This window comes from Podarcis muralis, chromosome 1 (assembly GCF_964188315.1).
Source record: "Podarcis muralis chromosome 1, rPodMur119.hap1.1, whole genome shotgun sequence".
Taxonomy (NCBI): domain Eukaryota; kingdom Metazoa; phylum Chordata; class Lepidosauria; order Squamata; family Lacertidae; genus Podarcis; species Podarcis muralis.
In genome coordinates, this window is record NC_135655.1 from 109543276 (window position 1) to 109561756 (window position 18481).

General features: G+C 45.3%; 1 protein-coding gene across 1 annotated transcript in view; it reads right to left on the reverse strand.

Annotated features, from left to right (window-relative positions):
- The window catches only part of STK39 (serine/threonine kinase 39), a 106703-nt gene extending 90152 nt beyond the window's left edge, over positions 1–16551 (reverse strand). The window contains 3 exon segments of the mRNA XM_028747719.2: positions 15889–15979; positions 15981–16072; positions 16075–16551. Coding sequence (XP_028603552.2) covers positions 15889–15979; positions 15981–16072; positions 16075–16117 — 226 coding nt within the window. The 5' untranslated portion in view covers positions 16118–16551.
- Positions 16552–18481: the final 1930 nt, after the last annotated feature.

Here is an 18481-nt window from a genome sequence, read left to right on the forward strand (position 1 = left end):
GGCAGCAATCGGGAAAGTGATGCTCTGGTCTGCTGCTTGTGCAAGGGTAAAAAATAAGCACACAAGTCCTACTCCTGTATCCCCCTCAAAGTGGAAAAATGTCGTGAGAAGCAGTCTTCAACCACAGTCTCTAATTTGGAGCACACACACCCCATTGTTGTTTTTTAACTTTAGTATTATGACTAGTAAATGTTGTATCATCTGTGGAATTATTTTTTGATGGTTACTAACTTCTTACAAAGGTCCGTATAGTTAAAGCTATGATTTTCCCAGTAGTGATGTATGGAAGTGACAGCTGGACCATAAAGAAGGCTGATCGCCGAAGAATTGATGCTTTTGAATTATGGTGCTGGAGGAGACTCTTGAGAGTCCCATGGACTGCAAGAAGATCAAACCTATCCATTCTGAAGGAAATCAGCTCTGAGTGCTCACTGGAAGGAAAGATCCTGAAGCTGAGGCTCCAATACTTTGGCCACCTCATGAGAAGTGAAGACTTCCTGGGAAAGACCCTGATGTTGGGAAAGATGGAGGGTAAAAGGAGAAGGGGACAACAGAGGACGAGATGGTTGGACAGTGTTCTCGAAGCTACCAGCATGAGTTTGATCAAGCTGCGGGAGACAGTGGAAGACAGGAGTGCCTGGCGTGCTCTGGTCCATGGGGTCACAAAGAGTCGGACACGACTAAACAACAACAAACTTCTTACCTAAATGCCTGTCAGGAGCAGGTCAGCCATAAAGCTCAAGTTGATTAGAGCATGGTGTTGATAACGCCAAGGTTGCAGGTTCAATCCCCATATGGTACAGCTGCATGTTCCTGCATTTGCAGGGGGTTGGACTAGATGATCCTTAGGGTCCCTTCCAACTGTACATTTCTATGATTCTATCAGGCCTACCTAGAGAGCACAGCAACTCGTCTCGGTAGATCTGGCCCCTAGGAGGAAGCAAATCCATCTTAGCAGCCCTACTGGGAAAGGGAGAGAAACACCAGCTGTGGCATGTTGACACTCCTTTTTCTGTGCATGGCTGTTGCTACTGTAGATAAAGATAAAGGGCTGGAGTTTCTTGCTGTAGATGCTTGTGGGCAGCAGTTCATGGTGTGTATTAGAGGGGAAGGGGGAAATGTTAAGTTACTCAAATGCCACTGAGGTCTATTGGCTCAGAGTGGGCTCTTCGTTGTGTGAGAGACAGAAGAGGGAGGAAGAGGGCTATTGCAAGTGAAAAACAGAGCGGGAACTGTTGCTAAGACCACTGGTTATTTAATCTATTTGAATGTCTTGGAACTGTAGAATTAGAAGGCACAACATCATCTGGTCCAAAGCCCTGCAAAGGAAGGAATATTTTGCCCAACGTAGGGCTCACAAAGCTGAGATTGAGAGTCTTGTGCTCTACCGACTGAGCTATCCCAGCTGTCTTGTTTGCTTTTACTTAGGTATTTGGTTAAATTGGAAATGTAATTTTTTGTTACTGCAGTTTCGCTTGCTTACCTTATGACTGAATTTTTGAGCTGTTGCTTACAGGGCTTGCTAATACGATTATTGCAATTTCTGTATTATTTTTCTTTGCTTATTTGTATTACTTTGTTCTCCGCTCTGAGATTGAAAACATTCAGTGAAGTGCAGGATATAAATACTGTTAAGTAATAATACTTATTATTGTAAATATTTATAATACTTAAATAAGTATTATTTAAATAAGTAAATACCTACTTATTTAAATAATACTTTAGCAGTATTACTTAATACTGCAAATAAGTATTTATTTACAGCAAATATTTATTTACTGTAAATAAATACTTTGCAGTATTTCTGTACAGCAAATAAAGTACAGTGGTGCCTCGCAAGACGAAATTAATTCGTTCCGCAAGTCTCTTCGTCTTGCGGTTTTTTCGTCTTGCGATGCACGGTTTCCCATAGGAATGCATTGAAAATCAATTAATGCGTTCCTAGGGAAACCGCCTTCAGACCAGGTCCGGGGACAGTCTGTCCCCCGACCTCTTCTGAAGGCTGGGGGGGGGGGACAAGGGCTTTTCTTCCCACTGCCAGCCTTCAGAAGGCTGTTCTGAAGGCTGGCGGTGGGAAGAAAAGCCCTTCTTCCCACCTCCCGCCCCGCAAGCTCCGGGGACAGGAGGGCTTTGCTGCCGCCCGCCAGCATTTTAAAAGCCCCTGCTGTCCCGGGGCGATTTTAAAATGCTGGCGGGCGGGAGCGAAGTCTCCGCTGCCCCGAGGAGATTTTAAAATGCTGGGGATCGGCAGCGAACGCTTCGCTCCCGCCCGCCAGCATTTTAAGATCGCCCGGGGCAGCGGAGAAGTCTCCGCTGTCCCGGGAAGGCAGGCGGGGGGAGCAAAGACTTTTGCCCCCGCCTGCCTTCAGAAGAGGTCCAGGACCTCGTTCCGATGCCCGGCGGCGGGGTGCGAGGTTCCCGCCCCCCAGCCCCGCTTCGGAGCAGCGTTCCGAAGCGGGGCGGCTGGGGCAGGTGTTCCCGCCCCCCCCGCCCCGCTTCGGGGCAGCGTTCCGAAGCGGGGCGGCTGGGGCAGGTGTTCCCGCCCCCCCGCCCCGCTTCGGGGCAGCGTTCCGAAGCGGGGCGGCTGGGGCAGGTGTTCCCGCCCCCCCGCCCCGCTTCGGGGCAGCGTTCCGAAGCGGGGCAGCTGGGGCAGGTGTTCCCTCCCCCCCGCCCGGCTTCGGAGCACCGGGAGAAGCGATCTCCCCGCAGCCCCTTGCTTCAAAAGAGGTCCGGGGGCAGCGGGGAAGAAGCGCTGCGCTTCCCGCTGCCCCCGGACCTCTTTTGAAGCAAGGGGCTGTGGGGAGATCGCTTTTCCCCGCAAACCCTTGCTTCAAAAGAGGTCCGGGGGCAGCGCGAAGCGCTTCCCGCTGTCCCCGGACCTCTTTTGAAGCAAGGGGCGGTGGGGAGAAGCGATCTCCCCGCAGCCCCTTGCTTCAAAAGAGGTCCGGGGGCAGCGGGGAAGAAGCGCTGCGCTTCCCGCTGCCCCCGGACCTCTTTTGAAGCAAGGGGCTGCGGGGAGATCGCTTCTCCCCGCAAACCCTTGCTTCAAAAGAGGTCCGGGGGCAGCGCGAAGCCCCGGACCTCTTTTGAAGCAAGGGGCGGTGGGGAGAAGCGATCTCCCTGCAGCCCCTTGCTTCAAAAGAGGTCCGGGGGCAGCGGGGAAGAAGCGCTGCGCTTCCCGCTGCCCCCGGACCTCTTTTGAAGCAAGGGGCTGCGGGGAGATCGCTTTTCCCCGCAAACCCTTGCTTCAAAAGAGGTCCGGGGGCAGCGGGGAAGAAGCGCTGCGCTTCCCGCTGCCCCCGGACCTCTTTTGAAGCAAGGGGCTGCGGGGAGATCGCTTTTCCCCGCAAACCCTTGCTTCAAAAGAGGTCCGGGGGCAGCGCGAAGCGCTTCCCGCTGTCCCCGGACCTCTTTTGAAGCAAGGGGCGGTGGGGAGAAGCGATCTCCCCGCAGCCCCTTGCTTCAAAAGAGGTCCGGGGGCAGCGGGAAGCGCTTCCCGCTGTCCCCGGACCTGGGGCTGCGGGGAGAAGATCGCTTCTCCCCGCCGCCCCTTGCTTCAAAAGAGAAGACCCGCTGTCCCCTGGGCAAGCTTCGCTTTGCGAAGCAAGCCCATAGGGAAATTCGTCTTGCGAGGCAACTCGAAAACGAAAAAACCTTTCGTTTTGCGAGTTTTTCGTCTCGCGAGGCGTTCGTCTTGCGGGGTACCACTGTATTTTTTATTTGTTTATTTTTCGCAACTTGTGCTGGTGGTACCTTAGGCCAGTGTTTCCCAACCTTGTGCCTCCAGCTGTTTTTGAACTACAACTCCCATCATCCCTGACTAGCAAGACCAGTGGCAAGGGATGATGGGAATTGTAGTCCAAAAACAGCTGGAGGCACAAGGTTGGGAAACACTGCCTTAGGCTGTAGCATGGGCAGTAAATCAAAATGACAACCATCAGAAAGCTACCTCCTCTCCATCAAGAGCAATTTTCCAAGGTTAAAATTTAAGAAAAATATCTCATAGGGCAAAACAAATGCATACAAAGCATGCAAGAGGGGGCAGGAGACAGAGGAGTGAGAAGGCAATGTACATTCCAGCAGACTATTTAAGGGGGAAAGGGCACCTGGAAATTGAGCAGAGCTTGCCCAGCAGCAGAGTAGCCAACACATAGTTGGTCTGCCTATACGCAGTAGCCCAAAAAAGAGTATGGTGAATCAAAAAATCCTTTGTTCCCCCAGGTGACAGCTGAGAGGCAAGGGTTAAAATCCACCTCTGATGGTGGGCTTTGGGGGGTTTTTTCCTCTCTCTTTCTCTTTTATGCTGTTTATTATTCTAATTTAGATTAGTGTTTTTTAATTGGATTGTATGCTGAAAAGTTTCAATTTAAAACAAAAATAAAAAAGGAAATCCTTTGTTCACTACATTGGGATGATGATACAGGCCTATTTAGCAGGGTTGTTGTAATGAACCCCTTTTGAACACTTGAAAGCACAGCACACACTCGGTTATCATTGCGCTTACTTATTATTCTGCAGCAGAACTGTAAGCGCACTTGAAACTAAAGTGCGCTCAGGAGGGCTGTTCTCCCAGGACAGCTGATTCCTCTCTTGCAGCATATGACTAGATATTCAGTTGTCCCTCCAAAGCCAGTTCCATCTGGCTGTGGTTTCCTCGGACAACGTAATTAGTAAGGAATACTGCAGCTGGTTACAAATGCAGCTGTCAGGAAGAAGAATCCGGCCGCGTTACCCGGTGCCAAACTTTGCAGAGCCAGCACTGTCCAGGCTGACATTGAGACCAAGCGTGCCAGAACAGAAGTTTAGGCTTTTACTAAGCAATATTTCAACAGCGTTAACTGTGGCATAATATTAGTGGTATTTGGTAGGGAAGCTACTCATTCAGCAGCTGGCCATACGAAGGGGGTTTTGTGAACAAGAAGTTGGGGGAAGCAAGTTCCCTTGGCTTTTAAAAATTAATTATTGTTTCATTATTGAGGGAGGACATCAAGTTCATGGCGTGCTATAATCTCAGGGAAAATATTATGAAGATGATATATAGATGGCACCTTACTCCAGCAAGATTGGCAAAAATGTACAAAAATAGATCACCTATCTGCTGGAAAAAGAGATGGGATCTTATTTGCATATGTGGTGGAACTGCATAATTATCCGAGACTTCTGGAACAATATTTATGATGAAAAGTTATTTAAACTTAATTTTTAAAAAAGACCAGAAACCCTCCTTCTAGGCATACTGCCAATAGAAATAGGAAAAAATATAAAAGCATTGTTTATGCAACGACGGCAGACAGAATACTAGTGGAAAGAAATTGGAAAAATGAAGCAATAACTACAATAGCAGAGTGGTAAGCCCTAATGACAGAACATCTACAGCTAGCAAAGATGACAGGGAGAGTAAGAGATCAATAGAAACAGAATGTATATAAAAAATGAAGAATATTTAAAGAATATCTAAAAAAATATTGTAAGTATAAGAATCTCCTGGCAGAACTAGAGTGATTCTTGTAAATAAAAGGTGGAAATGATACTATGTTAGGACGTACAAAAATAAATTAAGTTAATTTGAGACTGTGCATTATAAAGGAAAGAATATATATAGTAAATGAAAATATTTGGAAGTCTTTTTTTAGCTGATTCACAGTAATGTTTTTATTCTTTTTTGTGAGTTTGTAAATATGACTTGGTATTTACATATATGAAATGTATAGTATTATTATTTTTGCTTGTTTTTCTCTTTTTCTCTCTTTTTATTTTCTTTCATTTTTATTTCCTCGCTTTGCGTCTGTATTAAATGTTGTTGCATTTTGATATTTTAAATTCAAATAAAGATTTAATAATAAAAATAAATTATTATTTTTGTCAGGTGGCAGGGCTGGAACAGATATGTACCCAATGCATGAGTCAAAATCCACCTATAATCTGTAATCAATAAAGTTGTGGCCATTTCTAATCCAGATTGTTGTCTGCTTGATTTTATTACCGTAATCCTATCTTACATTTAGCCACTGCCCAAGGGGGGTGGCACTGTGACTGGGCCCACAACAAACAAACTTTGTGGTAAGCTCCCCTACCTTTTCCCCCAGAAAAAAAACCACTGGTCATATGGATGGCTTTATTCGCACAATTGCACCAAGATGCAAGTAAAGCATGTGGTCCTCACTAGGGCCACAGCTCAATGATGCTACTTTAAACAGTCCTGGCTTCCCCCAGGGAATTCTGGGAGCTGCTGAGAGCTCTTCGGAGAACCCTATTCCCCTCAGAGAGTTGCAATTCCCAGAGTTCTCTGGGAAGAGGGATTGTTTGTTAAAACTATTCTGGGAACTGTAGCAAAACTAAGACAAATGTGCACCCAACCAAGCAATTCCACTCTGAGATTTCCACCACTTATTCTGGAGACTTTATTTTTGGGTTCAGGTAGGGTTTCAAGTTCAGAAGACTTGGTACCTGACATCTACAAGAGAAGGGAAAGGGTTGTGACTTGATGGAAGAGCATCTGTTTTGCATGCAAAGATGTCTCAGGTTCAGTCCCCACATAGGCAGTGTTTGAAATCCCCCAGATGCCAGGCGAGTTTTGCGACTGGCGCGGGTTCAATTGGGACCACGTGGAGATCTCTGGATACCAGGTTGGTAATTGACATATCCATCTGGCTGGCCCCTCCAGCTTTCTTTTGCAGGTAAGCAGAAGCACTTATTTATTACATTTATATCCCACCTTTTTCTCCAAAGAGTATAGGATTCACCCCGCTCCTCAGTTAATCCCTACAACAACCCTGTGAGGTGGGCTAAGAGGCTGTGACTGGCCCAAGGTCACCCAGTGAGCTTCATGTCCGAGTGAGGATTTGAACCCTGATCCCCCAGGTCCTAGTCTGACACTAACCACTACACCACATTGGTTTCCTAGAGTACTTCTGCTATGGGGCAGTTATATAAATTAAGTAGATAAAAAAACAAACGGGGAAAGCAAATTGTGACTGAGAGGAGGATCTGAAATATTTTCCCTGGCGCTCGAATTTGTTTTATTCTGGATTCTTTGGTGTTTTAATTTGTTGTAAACCGCTTTGATATTATTATTTTTAATATAAAGTGGTACTGAAATGAAATGAATAAAAATAAATTCCACTGCCAAAAAAAGGGGGGGCATCTAAGCATTCTATTGTGGCGACCGTAACCTAGGTTTAAGTAACCATTTTGCAATTATGGTAACTAATATATCTGAGTTTTTAACGCTACATGGATGCGGGGGAGTCCCATGACTGAAAGCCTGGCAATCCACTGCTAGTCTGTGTATAATTCACTGTTTCCCAAACTTGGGTCTCCAGCTGTTGTTGGACTACAACTCCCATCATCCCTAGCTAGCAGGACGAGTACTCAGGGATGATGGGAATTGTAGTCCAAAAAACATCTGAAGACCCAAGTTTGGGAAACACTGGCACATGATTCAGAGCTGGGTGGATCACTGGATCTGATGCAACTTCCTATCTTCTTCATGAGACATTTGCTCCCATCTTAAAAAGAAAAAGATGGTGTTACATCACAATTTCAGATAAATCTTCATGCGAGACTGCAGAGGAAGGGGAAATCAAGAGTTCAAAAATGCCCTGCCTTTGAGAAAGAGGAAGAAAGGCTGGAGCAGATTTATGGGCAAAATTCTGAACTATGAGCGTATTTCTGTTTCCTTTACCCATCTAATCCAGACTACCAACCCCACATACAGTGGTACCTCAGGTTACATACGCTTCAGGTTACATACGCTTCAGGTTACAGACTCTAACCCAGAAATAGTACCTCGGGTTAAGAACTTTGCTTCAGGATGAGAACAGAAATCACACGGCGGTGGCACGGCGACAGCGGGAGGCCCCATTAACTAAAGTGGTGCTTCAGGTTAAGAACAGTTTCAACTTAAGAACGGACCTCCGGAACGAATTAAGTATGTAACCAGAGGTACCACTGTACATGTATTTTTCAAAACAGAGATAGCTGTAGTAGCAACAGGACCTATATCACCACCATGCAACGTGCTTGGAATCGAGACTACCTGCTCATCTGATCAACAGTCAAAAACTATACAGTGGTGCCTCGCAAGACGAAAGGTTTCCAACCTTTCTGAGTCCACGGCTCCCTTGACCAACTGCATTCTTTCTGCGGCACCTCTGTGGGGCTCTGGAGCCAAGTTATGTCACCCCTTGCCTGCAGAGCTGGCAGCCTCTCACCCTTCTAACACCCTCCCTCAGCCTCCTCTCCTCTCCCCTCTCCTTAGGAGTCCTCTGGGCAGCCACAGCTGCTGCCCCTGGTCTCTGAGCTATCCACTCTGCCCCAAATAGAGGTGCCTCCTCCCACCACCCCACAGGGGCCTGGGAAGCACCCTCAAGAGGCACCCCTTCACCTGAGGAGCTTGTAGCCAGGGCTGCTGCAACAAACAGCTGTGGAAGCCTTTGGGAGGCAGACACACAAGAGGGCATCAGAAGAGGGAGGGAAGGAAAGAGGGACAGAGGCCAGTGTTGCCCACAGCACCCCTGACCATCATTCAAGGCACCCCAGGGCACCATGGCACACCGGTTGAAAAATACTGGCCTAGGGGAACACAGTGGGCCTCAAATATATGCAAGACATATAGAGGAGGGAGAAAGGTTGTTTTCTGCTGCTCCAGAGAAGCGGACACGGAGCAATGGATCCAAACTACAAGAAAGAAGATTCCACCTAAACATTAGGAAGAACTTCCTGACAGTAAGAGCTGTTCGACCGTGGAATTTGCTGCCAAGGAGTGTGGTGGAGTCTCCTTCTTTGGAGGTCTTTAAGCAGAGGCTTGACAACCATATGTCAGGAGTGCTCTGATGGTGTTTCCTGCTTGGCAGGGGGTTGGACTCGATGGCCCTTGTGGTCTATTCCAACTCTATGATTCTATGATTCTAATAAAACCGAGAACTAAGTGTTTACATAACTAGATTATTATTGTAAGACCTTAACAGAGTGATCCAACACCAAAACACTGGCAATGTCAGCCATCACAATGTACATAGCACAAAATGCACGAACTAACATTCTGCCGTTCAGGTCATGCCTGCAGATAGGGGCAACATTCATATTTCTCAAATGGTTTAATACCCAAGCTGCATGACTAGGAACAAGCTACAAAAACCTCTGGGCTAGCATACTCTCCTTGTGTCTTCCCACACTGTCAGCAGAAGTTCGGAAGCTTTTGCTTCAAATGTTAAGCTTTTATTTCGTTTATTAAATGTTCATTCTGCCTTTCTTCCCCAATCACAGCTTGCTGTGTTATCTGGACACAGAATAGCCATTGACATAAAACTGACCATAGTTTTAAAAAACACCATGGTCTGAAGCAGACTTGTTTGCAACAAACCATAATTAAAGGTAAAGTCCGGACAGCACAACAAACCGCAAATTATCATTCCCTTATGTGTTCACGTTATTACCACAAGGTCTCAAGGCAATTTGCATTAATACAGAAGAAATATACAGAATACACACAATACAATTCAAACAGACTAAAAGTAGTTGTACCACAACAGTATAATCCACCATTAAAACAAACCAACAAACCCCACAGGCAAAGTGGAGGCAAGAGCTTCCAAAATCCTGCCCCCATGTGGAAGGAGGTATGAGTTGCACACTGCTCCTGCATATCATACTAAACCATGGTTTAGTGTGACAGGCAAACATGGCTGCTTACTTCAGTTGTGAACTCCTGCTTTTGTATTATTCTCAAAGGAAGTTTCGTCCTTACATTAAGGCAAAGAGGCACAGACCTCCTTAACTTTTTCTTCATGGGATCATTAGCAGACCGGAGCTATCTCTTCCCAGGATGCCTCTGTCAGTTGAAAAGCAACAACTATATCCTCTTCTACAGAGTGGAGAATTCCAGAAAATCTTCATACATTTTTCATCAATGAACATAATCCTCCTTTGGCAGGGAAAACTGAGAGATGCATTCTTATCAAAAACAGCCACATGTAAACAGAAGTAAGAAAAAACCCTCAAATAGCTCTCATAGGAGCCCTTTGTTCTTGTGCGTACAGCAGTCTCACAAACTTGGGGGAACGACTCCATACAAGGACAGCGGCTTTTAAAATAATCAGTAAAACCAAGTTGACATTTGTTAGAGTGGTATGTTTTATTCATGTAAATATGCTGACATAATCAGGAAGCTGAACTGAACTGCACCCTCCGAAAAAAGGTATGTGCACAGGTATGTGCTTAATTTTATCTGCATGAGTAAAGCGACTCACAATGAACTTTCGCCTGTGTACAAACAGATGTTGCTTGAAAAGCTGGGACCTCAATGCCAGTTGTCAAGCCTGAAGCTCAGGGTATATACAGCAATTCAGATATACTGGCCAAGAAGCAACATCTTGAATGCAGGAGCTAATAGACTCTTCCCGCCCCCTTAAAGTCACTCCTGAGTGTTTAACCAAAGCCTAAAAATAGAAAAATGCTGTTACCTCCTATTTAAGCTGCAAGTAACCTGCTGGTCTGCTAACTGTATTAACAGCTCCCTGGGAGGCTTTGCTTTAATCCACAAGCGAAATCACTAACTCCTCAAGTAACTATAGTGAACTACAGGACAAAGAGCTACTACTAAAGTGTGAAACTATGGCAATAGGTAAGCTGGGCAAAACTCATCTAGCTGAAACTTTATGAACCCCTTTGCTCAACCCTGCAAGTTCGATGCAATGACAACAGTATGCCAGGAGCAGCTTTGCTTAGTCCATGGAATAAGGAAGGTTTCCACTAAGGATGAAAGGAGGAAAGGCCTTTGCTATCTTACTTTCCTGTGGTTTCTAAAGGGAAAGCAGAACCTCCCAACCAGATTCCCAAGGGTCTTGGATGCTGCCTGGTAGCCCTCTTGCCAGTACAGTTCTCGTACACTAAACTAAGCCAGCAGACCTTCATACACAGAAAACCTGTGTTTTGTATCTGTTAAATGGACTATTGGGGTCCCAATTTTAAGAGGGCGGATATAATACAAAACCTATTGAGCTGTGTGTGGCATCTTCCAAAAAGTACTCAAGAGTGTATGGGGTGGTGGGCTCGGTGATCCATCCTCCTCCTCCGGTTTCTCTTTGCTCAGGCCAAAGGCTAGCTTTGTTAGCATCCTGTTCACACAGTGGCCAACCAAATGCCCATGGGAAGCATTAAGAAGGACCTAAACACAACCGGATTCTGCTCCCCTGAAGTCCCCAGAAACTGGTATTCAGAGGCATGTATGTCCTTTGACAGTGGAGATGAAACATGGTCACCCTGGCTAATAGTCGTCAGCCTTAACCTCCATTGATTTATCTAATCAAAGCCTCTGAGTTGGGTAGTCCTCACTGCCTCCTTTTGGAGTGAGCCATATACCAGTAGTTCAATTTACGCTGCATGAAGTAGTTTCTTTTATCAGCCCTAAATCTTTGAACACTTCACCTTGCCAGGTGTCCAGACGTTCTAGTGTTATGGCGGGGGGACGGGGGACTTTTCTCTATCCCCTTTCTCCATGGCAGACATAGTTTTATAATCTTCTATCATGTCATCTCTTACTTTTTCTTTAAACTAAAACTGTTAAAAAGTACAGTTAAAGATACAGTAGCCAAACATACAGAAGAACAAGCCTTGCTAAAGCAAAGCCAACATGGCTTCTGCAAGGGCAAGTCCTGCCTCCCAAGCCCATGGCAGTTCTTTGAGAGTGTCAACAAGTGTATATAGATAGAGGAGATCCAGCTGACATTGTGTACTCAAGACATTCAAAAAGCTTTCAATGAGGTACCTCATAAAAGACTTCTGAGTAAGCTTACTAGTCCTGGAATGAGAGGGGAGGCTCTCTTGTGCATTGGGAATTGGTTAAGTAGCAGGAAACAGAGAGTAGGAAGAAGTGGACAATTGATCACCTTATTCTCCATTTATCTAATACTGTTAAAAGAACGTAAGGCAGAGTCCTCTTCTACTAGATATGCACCAGTAAGGTATTGAAACCCATTAACAGCAATGGGATATTTGAAGCCAATTGTCAGAATGAGGGCTTCCCCAATGAAAACTAAAGACCTAGAATAAAGTATGTCTAACTGCTGCAGTGGGTACACACTGCATGCTCTTGTTGTAAGTATAAAGTATTTAAGAGCCAATTCAGAGATTGCATTATCTTGACCTGAAAATGAATGCAATGCAAATTACGCACAAGGAAACAGAAAGCCAGCAGGTAAGTGTCATCCGGATTAGACCAGAGAAAGTTAAAATCCATTCCTCTGGCACTTTTAGCTGTCAAATATGCTTCAGTCAGGAATCACAGTTGTTACACTAGTCCGATCATGCTTTTAAAACAATCTTGCAGGTAAGCCACATTTAATCAGGACAAGCATTTTACAAGACTCTGTGCACAGCTACCTTGCAACTACAATAATAAAACTGTGGTTTTTTTGTGGCCTGTCACTGCTTTTACTTATCTGAAAAGTTAATTCAAAAGGAGCATTGCTCTGGATTAAATTAGGATCCATCTGGAATACCCTTCCAAAAATGCAACTCAGAGAGACATGTATTATAACAATGCCATAAGTACTGAACATCCATGGCTTCAAACTAAGCCAAGATCAAGAATCTTACATGCTCATGTTTGCAATGAATGAACAGACTAATTGCACCGGTTAGGGTTTTCAGACCTAGTGCCTATCATAACATCAAGATAATATAATGTATTTTAAAATATTTATTAAAAATATGGTAATTATGAAACCTGAGCAAAGATCCAACTTTGATTTAAGTTACGTTTATTCTCACAAGTTCAAGATTGCACTATTTCTGTTTGTTCTTCTTTGAAAGGTGAATATGCTTAGCTCATATCCAAAGCTGATTTTCACACGACTAGTTTAGGCCTTCATCTTCCTCATTTTGTAAGCAATACATAATACAAAGAAGCTACAAGTCATCATACGGAATTAAAGGACCAAGATAAAAAAAAAATAGTTGCTTTTAAAAGTTTTATTATATTAAGCAACACTCGAAGGGACAGCATTTGGTTTAAATGAAGTCTGGATTTAATATAAGGACCCAAAATATTAAAAATCCACCCTGGCTCTCTTAAAAGTTAATTCAGTTAAAGCCTGATTCTCTTGGTAACCCAACTTTTTGTACTGTATTTGTTATTGTGCAAACTATGAATCTTTAGGCTGTTCTCCAAACAGTATGGCCATTTGATGTCTCTAGTCCACTACCAGATCTTATATCTAGAAAGCATGGGGCACTTAAAGTACAGTCCTATCCATGTGTTCAATGGTGCTCACTTCCTAGTAAACAAATCTTGCTTAGAATTAAGATGGCAGCACAAAACAGAAATCCTTCATTTCACAACTCCCTAGTCTATGAATGTAAGTTTTATACCACAAAAAGTGTGTGGGCTATGTGGCAAGAGAGCATGTGCCTAAACTGAACAAAGCCAGATTTTTGTTACAAACCAGTATGTTTTAACTGTTGTGGCAGCCAAGGAATGTGCATGCTTGTTCACTGATTTTCTAAAGTTTCCTATTTAATTCAGATTTTGTTTTCTTGGAGAAAGAAGTCACCTTGATTTAAATAAAGACCGTCTGCAATTCATGGGATTTTATCCTGCTTAGCTTACTTAATAAAAAGTTTATTAAGCATTTTGGAAAGGAGGACAAGTGACAAATTACAGCTTCGTTTACGAAGCACATGGGACTGGGAACAACTACCACGGAATTCAATAGAACTTACTTCCAAATAAATACACTTAGGCTACCACTCTAAGAAAGTGATTCACTGATTTCTTGCAGAGGCTTGTTTAACTCCTACCATGATGCAGCAGTCTCTGAAGAACATGGCCAGACATGGCTGGCTCTTACATTTCACAAATTTACAGAATTGCAGAGTTTCAAGGGACCATGAGGACCATTTAGTTCAAACCCCTGTAATGCAGGAATCTTTTTGCCCAATATGGGGATCGAACCCACAACCCTGAGATTAAGAGTCTCATGCTCTACCAACTGAGCTATTTCCAAAAGCAGAGTGTCCATTTGCAATGTAAGCTGTGTCAACACAAGGTCTCTAAGGCTAACCGGTCAGAAACCAAGGCAGACCATCTCCCAGAAAAAAATTCTCGTTTTAATTTGCTTTTTAAAATAAATCCCTCTCCGAGGAAAAGTTGAGCAGAAGCCACATAATGAACATCAACTGGCCCCAATAAAGATATTATTTTACTCTCCCTGCAATGTTCTCTGTCAATGAGCTGATCTTTAAAAAACTAACCACTTAAACTGGTGCAATAAATGTTGGAACATATAGTTAACAGAAAAGTACCGTCCTATATCTCTACTCAGAAGTAAGCCCTGCTGAATCCAATGCGACTCTGTTAAGTGTCTCCAAAATCTTGATGAAGAATGTTAAGTGGACAGTTTTACAAGGTGCTTTTGCTGGTATTCTTCCCCCTGGACGATGAGGATGCTGGCAATCCACAAGTGGAGCTGATGCAGAATACCACCCTGCTCCAGAAGCAGAAAAGAGGAGAGCTTAGGCACCTTGCTTGCACAGCATCCTTCAGCTATTTCAGTGCCATGGCTGTGAGAAGGCCAAGAAAGAAGTAGGATGACAGGCAGCAGGACAAAAAGACTAAAAAATCCAAAGGACAAAGGGATACGGTTTCTCTTTTTAGCAGTCCTTAGGAGACCACATGCAATACAGACGCACATCTCGACAAGTACAAGAGGGGTGCCAAAACGTCCCAAAGGAGAGTCTGCTCTCTTCTTTTCTTTAAATGCCCATTTCAGCAGTTCTGAGGCCATCAATATTAAAAACAACTGCAAGAGATACTGGAGGCAGCCCTTCCCCACTGCTGGATGCGGCCTAGCTCACAAAGCAACGACACTCCTGGATTTGGAGGTTTGTTGCATTTGCAGGCTTTAGCCGTGTTATCTCTCTCTATAAACCAGACTTGCAAACCAATGCCCAGCGAATAGCATCCAAGTCACCCCTCAGGCTTATTTAATTAACTTCTTGGGGAACGTGAAAGAAACAAGAAACAGACCCAACCTACATGGTGCTAACATCGCTGCAACACCAAACGAGCAGATTATTAAACTGGGGAGGGGGAAAATATGGGCACTGGCATTAAAAAAACTTAAAGCAATAGCTATGCCACTGGAAAAGAAACCTATTCAAAGAGTGAAGAATATGTTAAAGGGGTGGGGCACAGATGGTACGGAGGGGAGAGAAAGGAGAGCAGTAACTGAAGCCCTTAGCCAGGGAAATGTGCAGAAAACTGTCATCTAAAACTGATAGACGTGACGTTTCTGGATGCAAGAGTGACGCTGCACCTGGAGAAACGGAGTTGGAGGGTGGGGGCGTGGGGGAGGTGGACAAGAGAGATTCAGGTGGACTTACATCTCCCCACTAACAGGAGAGAGAGAAAGTTGGGAGCCAGAAAGGCAAGAAGTGCCATGGCAACTTAGGAGGCCGGCAGAAGCCGCAATGCTAAAGGGAAAACTCCGGGGAGGCGAGGTGGGGGTGGGGGAGAGAAATCGAGAGAGCAAAGAGGGGGGGGGTGCTGATGCCCCACCCCTCAATGAAGGCAAGCAGGGGAGCCGGCCCTAAGTGTTCTAGAACGAGCCGGGCTCCGTTCTCCTCCCCCGGATCACGGAACGTTGCAACAAGAGGAAGCGAGATGAAAGCGGCGCTGTGCAAAGAGCCGGTGCCTGAAGCAGGAGGAAGTCAAGTTTGCAGCATCGGGCACTGCAGTGCCGGGCGCATCCGCCGCAATGAGAGCTTCTGGGCTGGGGAAGCTCAGAAGAAAAAAAGCCGGTAGGCCCCAAAGCCGGCTGACGAGGCATCCCAGACACCCACCCGCCTCCCCCTGAGCCGCCGCTCCCTGCTACACGCGCCACTGACCGATCACCTCCTGCAGCTCGTAGGCGTCCCGGCAAATGGGCCAGCCGACGGCGGGCGGCGCGGGGGTCGGGGGCGGCGCAGCGGGCGCCGGCTGGGTCTGTTGAACCGGCGGCTGGGGCTGGGGCGGCGGCTGCTGCTGCGGCGGTGGCGACGGCTGCGGCGACGGCTGTTGCTGGGGCTGCTCCTGCTGCTGCTGGACGTGAACGGGCGAGTCGCTCTGCTCCGCCATGATGCTGCCGGAGCGCACAAGCGGCGGCGACCTCCTTCAAACTTCCCTGCCAGCAGCACCTTTAACCCTCATCCGCAGCTCGCTCATCCACTCCCTCCCTCTTTCCCATCCTTCCTGCCAGCCAGCCAGCCGCGCGGTGGGGGAGGGAGCGCACCGAGGGGGCGGAGGCTGAGCTGCTGCTGCTGCTACACGCGTTAGAAGCAGGAGTAGCCCTACGCAGTCGAGAGCAGGAATTGATCCGCTTGGCACAAACCATAAATAATATTGAGGAGGGATAGTTGCTCAAGAAGAAAAGAGAGAGGGGTAAAACCAGCCCTCCCGGGAAGGAGGTTTGCAAACGACGCTCCTCCTCTCCGCCGAGAGGATGGGTGCGATCATAACGTTTAAGGGGCCCGATCCTCTTCTTGTGCATGCTTACTCGGAAGCAAGTCCCAGTGAGTTCGGAGGGACTTCCTCTCAAGCAAGTGCACAGCCTCGTTGTGGGAATGAGCAGGTCTCTTTGGGCATCGCGGGCAGGGGTTTTTCTTTCGTTTCTTTTTGTTACTATTATTACTTCCGAGTCAGCAGGCATTGCATTCTGCTGCATAGGAAGGCGATGGGTGAGAGGAGCAGTTTTATGCGGTTTGTGACTCTTCGTCGGTTCCAAAAACTGGGGAGCCAACCAAGCATTTATTTTTCCCTGCCATGCGGCCCCGATCTGTTCAATTCAGATCGCTTACTGTTCAATACACTTCTTTAAACATCCTGCCGCACACTATGTGGGTAGCAGAGGAGCGGATAAAAACTTTCTTGTTATATATGGATAATCAAAGCCGGACGTTTTAAATCCAAAACGTTTGCAAGAAAGGGACTACAGGGTGACTGTTACCTCTCAGGTTACCGGAGCACAAAAGCTTCATCTTGGTTCCTGCCCACTGTGGTTTGGGGATTTAACTTGTGAAAGATGTACTTTATACAGTACTGTACAAGGTTACTTTCTGGAGCAGAGGAGGCTCGTGTGGACCATTTTAACATGCGTAACATAATGTATTATACACAATAAATGTTGGGTTTTCCCACAGGACACCCCCTAGTTAGCAAACTCCATTGTTTGCACAGTTGAACAGCAATAAAATGGAAGGAAGATTTTGCATTTAGTATGTGATTGTGCATTTATTTTGCAAGATGTGCAGTGCCAACATTATGCAGAAATTTGAGATTGATATTACAGTCAACCATACTACAAGCCTCAGTACTCTGTATATGCTGAGTTTGAAACCTAGGCCTCACAAACTTGCACAGTATGTCACTGTTTTCATAAGAAACAGTGCAAATACCTTTTTTTAAGTTTGGGAATGTTGTTAACAGCACTTGGGCCATTTTTTAAATCAAATGTACATTTCTGACAATGTACCTTTTCCCATTAAATTTATTGGTGCTAACATTCAGAAACTTAATAGTTTGTGACAGTTCTGTTTAAAATTGTTCATGTGACAGAGTAGGTGTATCTCATTTTCTTTTTGAGTGAATCATTCCTACTCGTAACTTTCAAGAAGTGATGATTCACATCACACTGTGTTCGTTTTCCCCTAAAAATCCCCCAGTCCAATAATTCCATTTTCTTGTAAGTTACCTTTTCTGCCTATAGTCACCCATTAATTCCATCTTCTTTCCATTCAGCCCACCCAGCTCTCATTTAAATTAATTTATTTGCAGGTCTTGAATTACATTGCTGTGCTAAATATACTATAATAAAGATTTTCAGGAAAATTACCGGTATGGCACCTGAATTTAAAATTTCCCACTGCTCACATGCTGGAGGAGCTGTAGCCATGCTCACAGATGAGAATCTATCACAGTATTATTATTTCTTTTACGCAATAGGAACCATACAGAAGCAGACACTGCAGGAAGTACAAGGGTCAACGCAAAGCGTGTTGCCAAATCCAAGGCACAGGCTTGGCATTGAGAAACAATAAAGAAAAGCGCTTTTTACCATATAGATGCAGATGTAGAGTCAGCCATCCCATACAGGGATCGAACTTGCAACCTTAGCATTACCAGCACCATGCTCTAACCAACTGAGCTATGCATATGTCTTCATGGTTGAGTAACGTCAACAAAATGCCATGTCTTTAGGATCAGAGGAGAAGCTTTCCCGATCAGAGGGTAAGTGACGCGAGCAACCAAGATATTGCTGTGTGGCAGATGCCTGCATTTGGCCATGAAGTCTGTACATGAAATAGTATAACTTTTGACAGACAGACTGCGAGAAAAAGACAACAGTGACTTTGAAAAAGAATGGGAACCATTTAGATTATATCTGCAGAAGCAAAGAAAGTATAGACTTGATGGCAGGATTTAAATAAACATTCACATCATTAG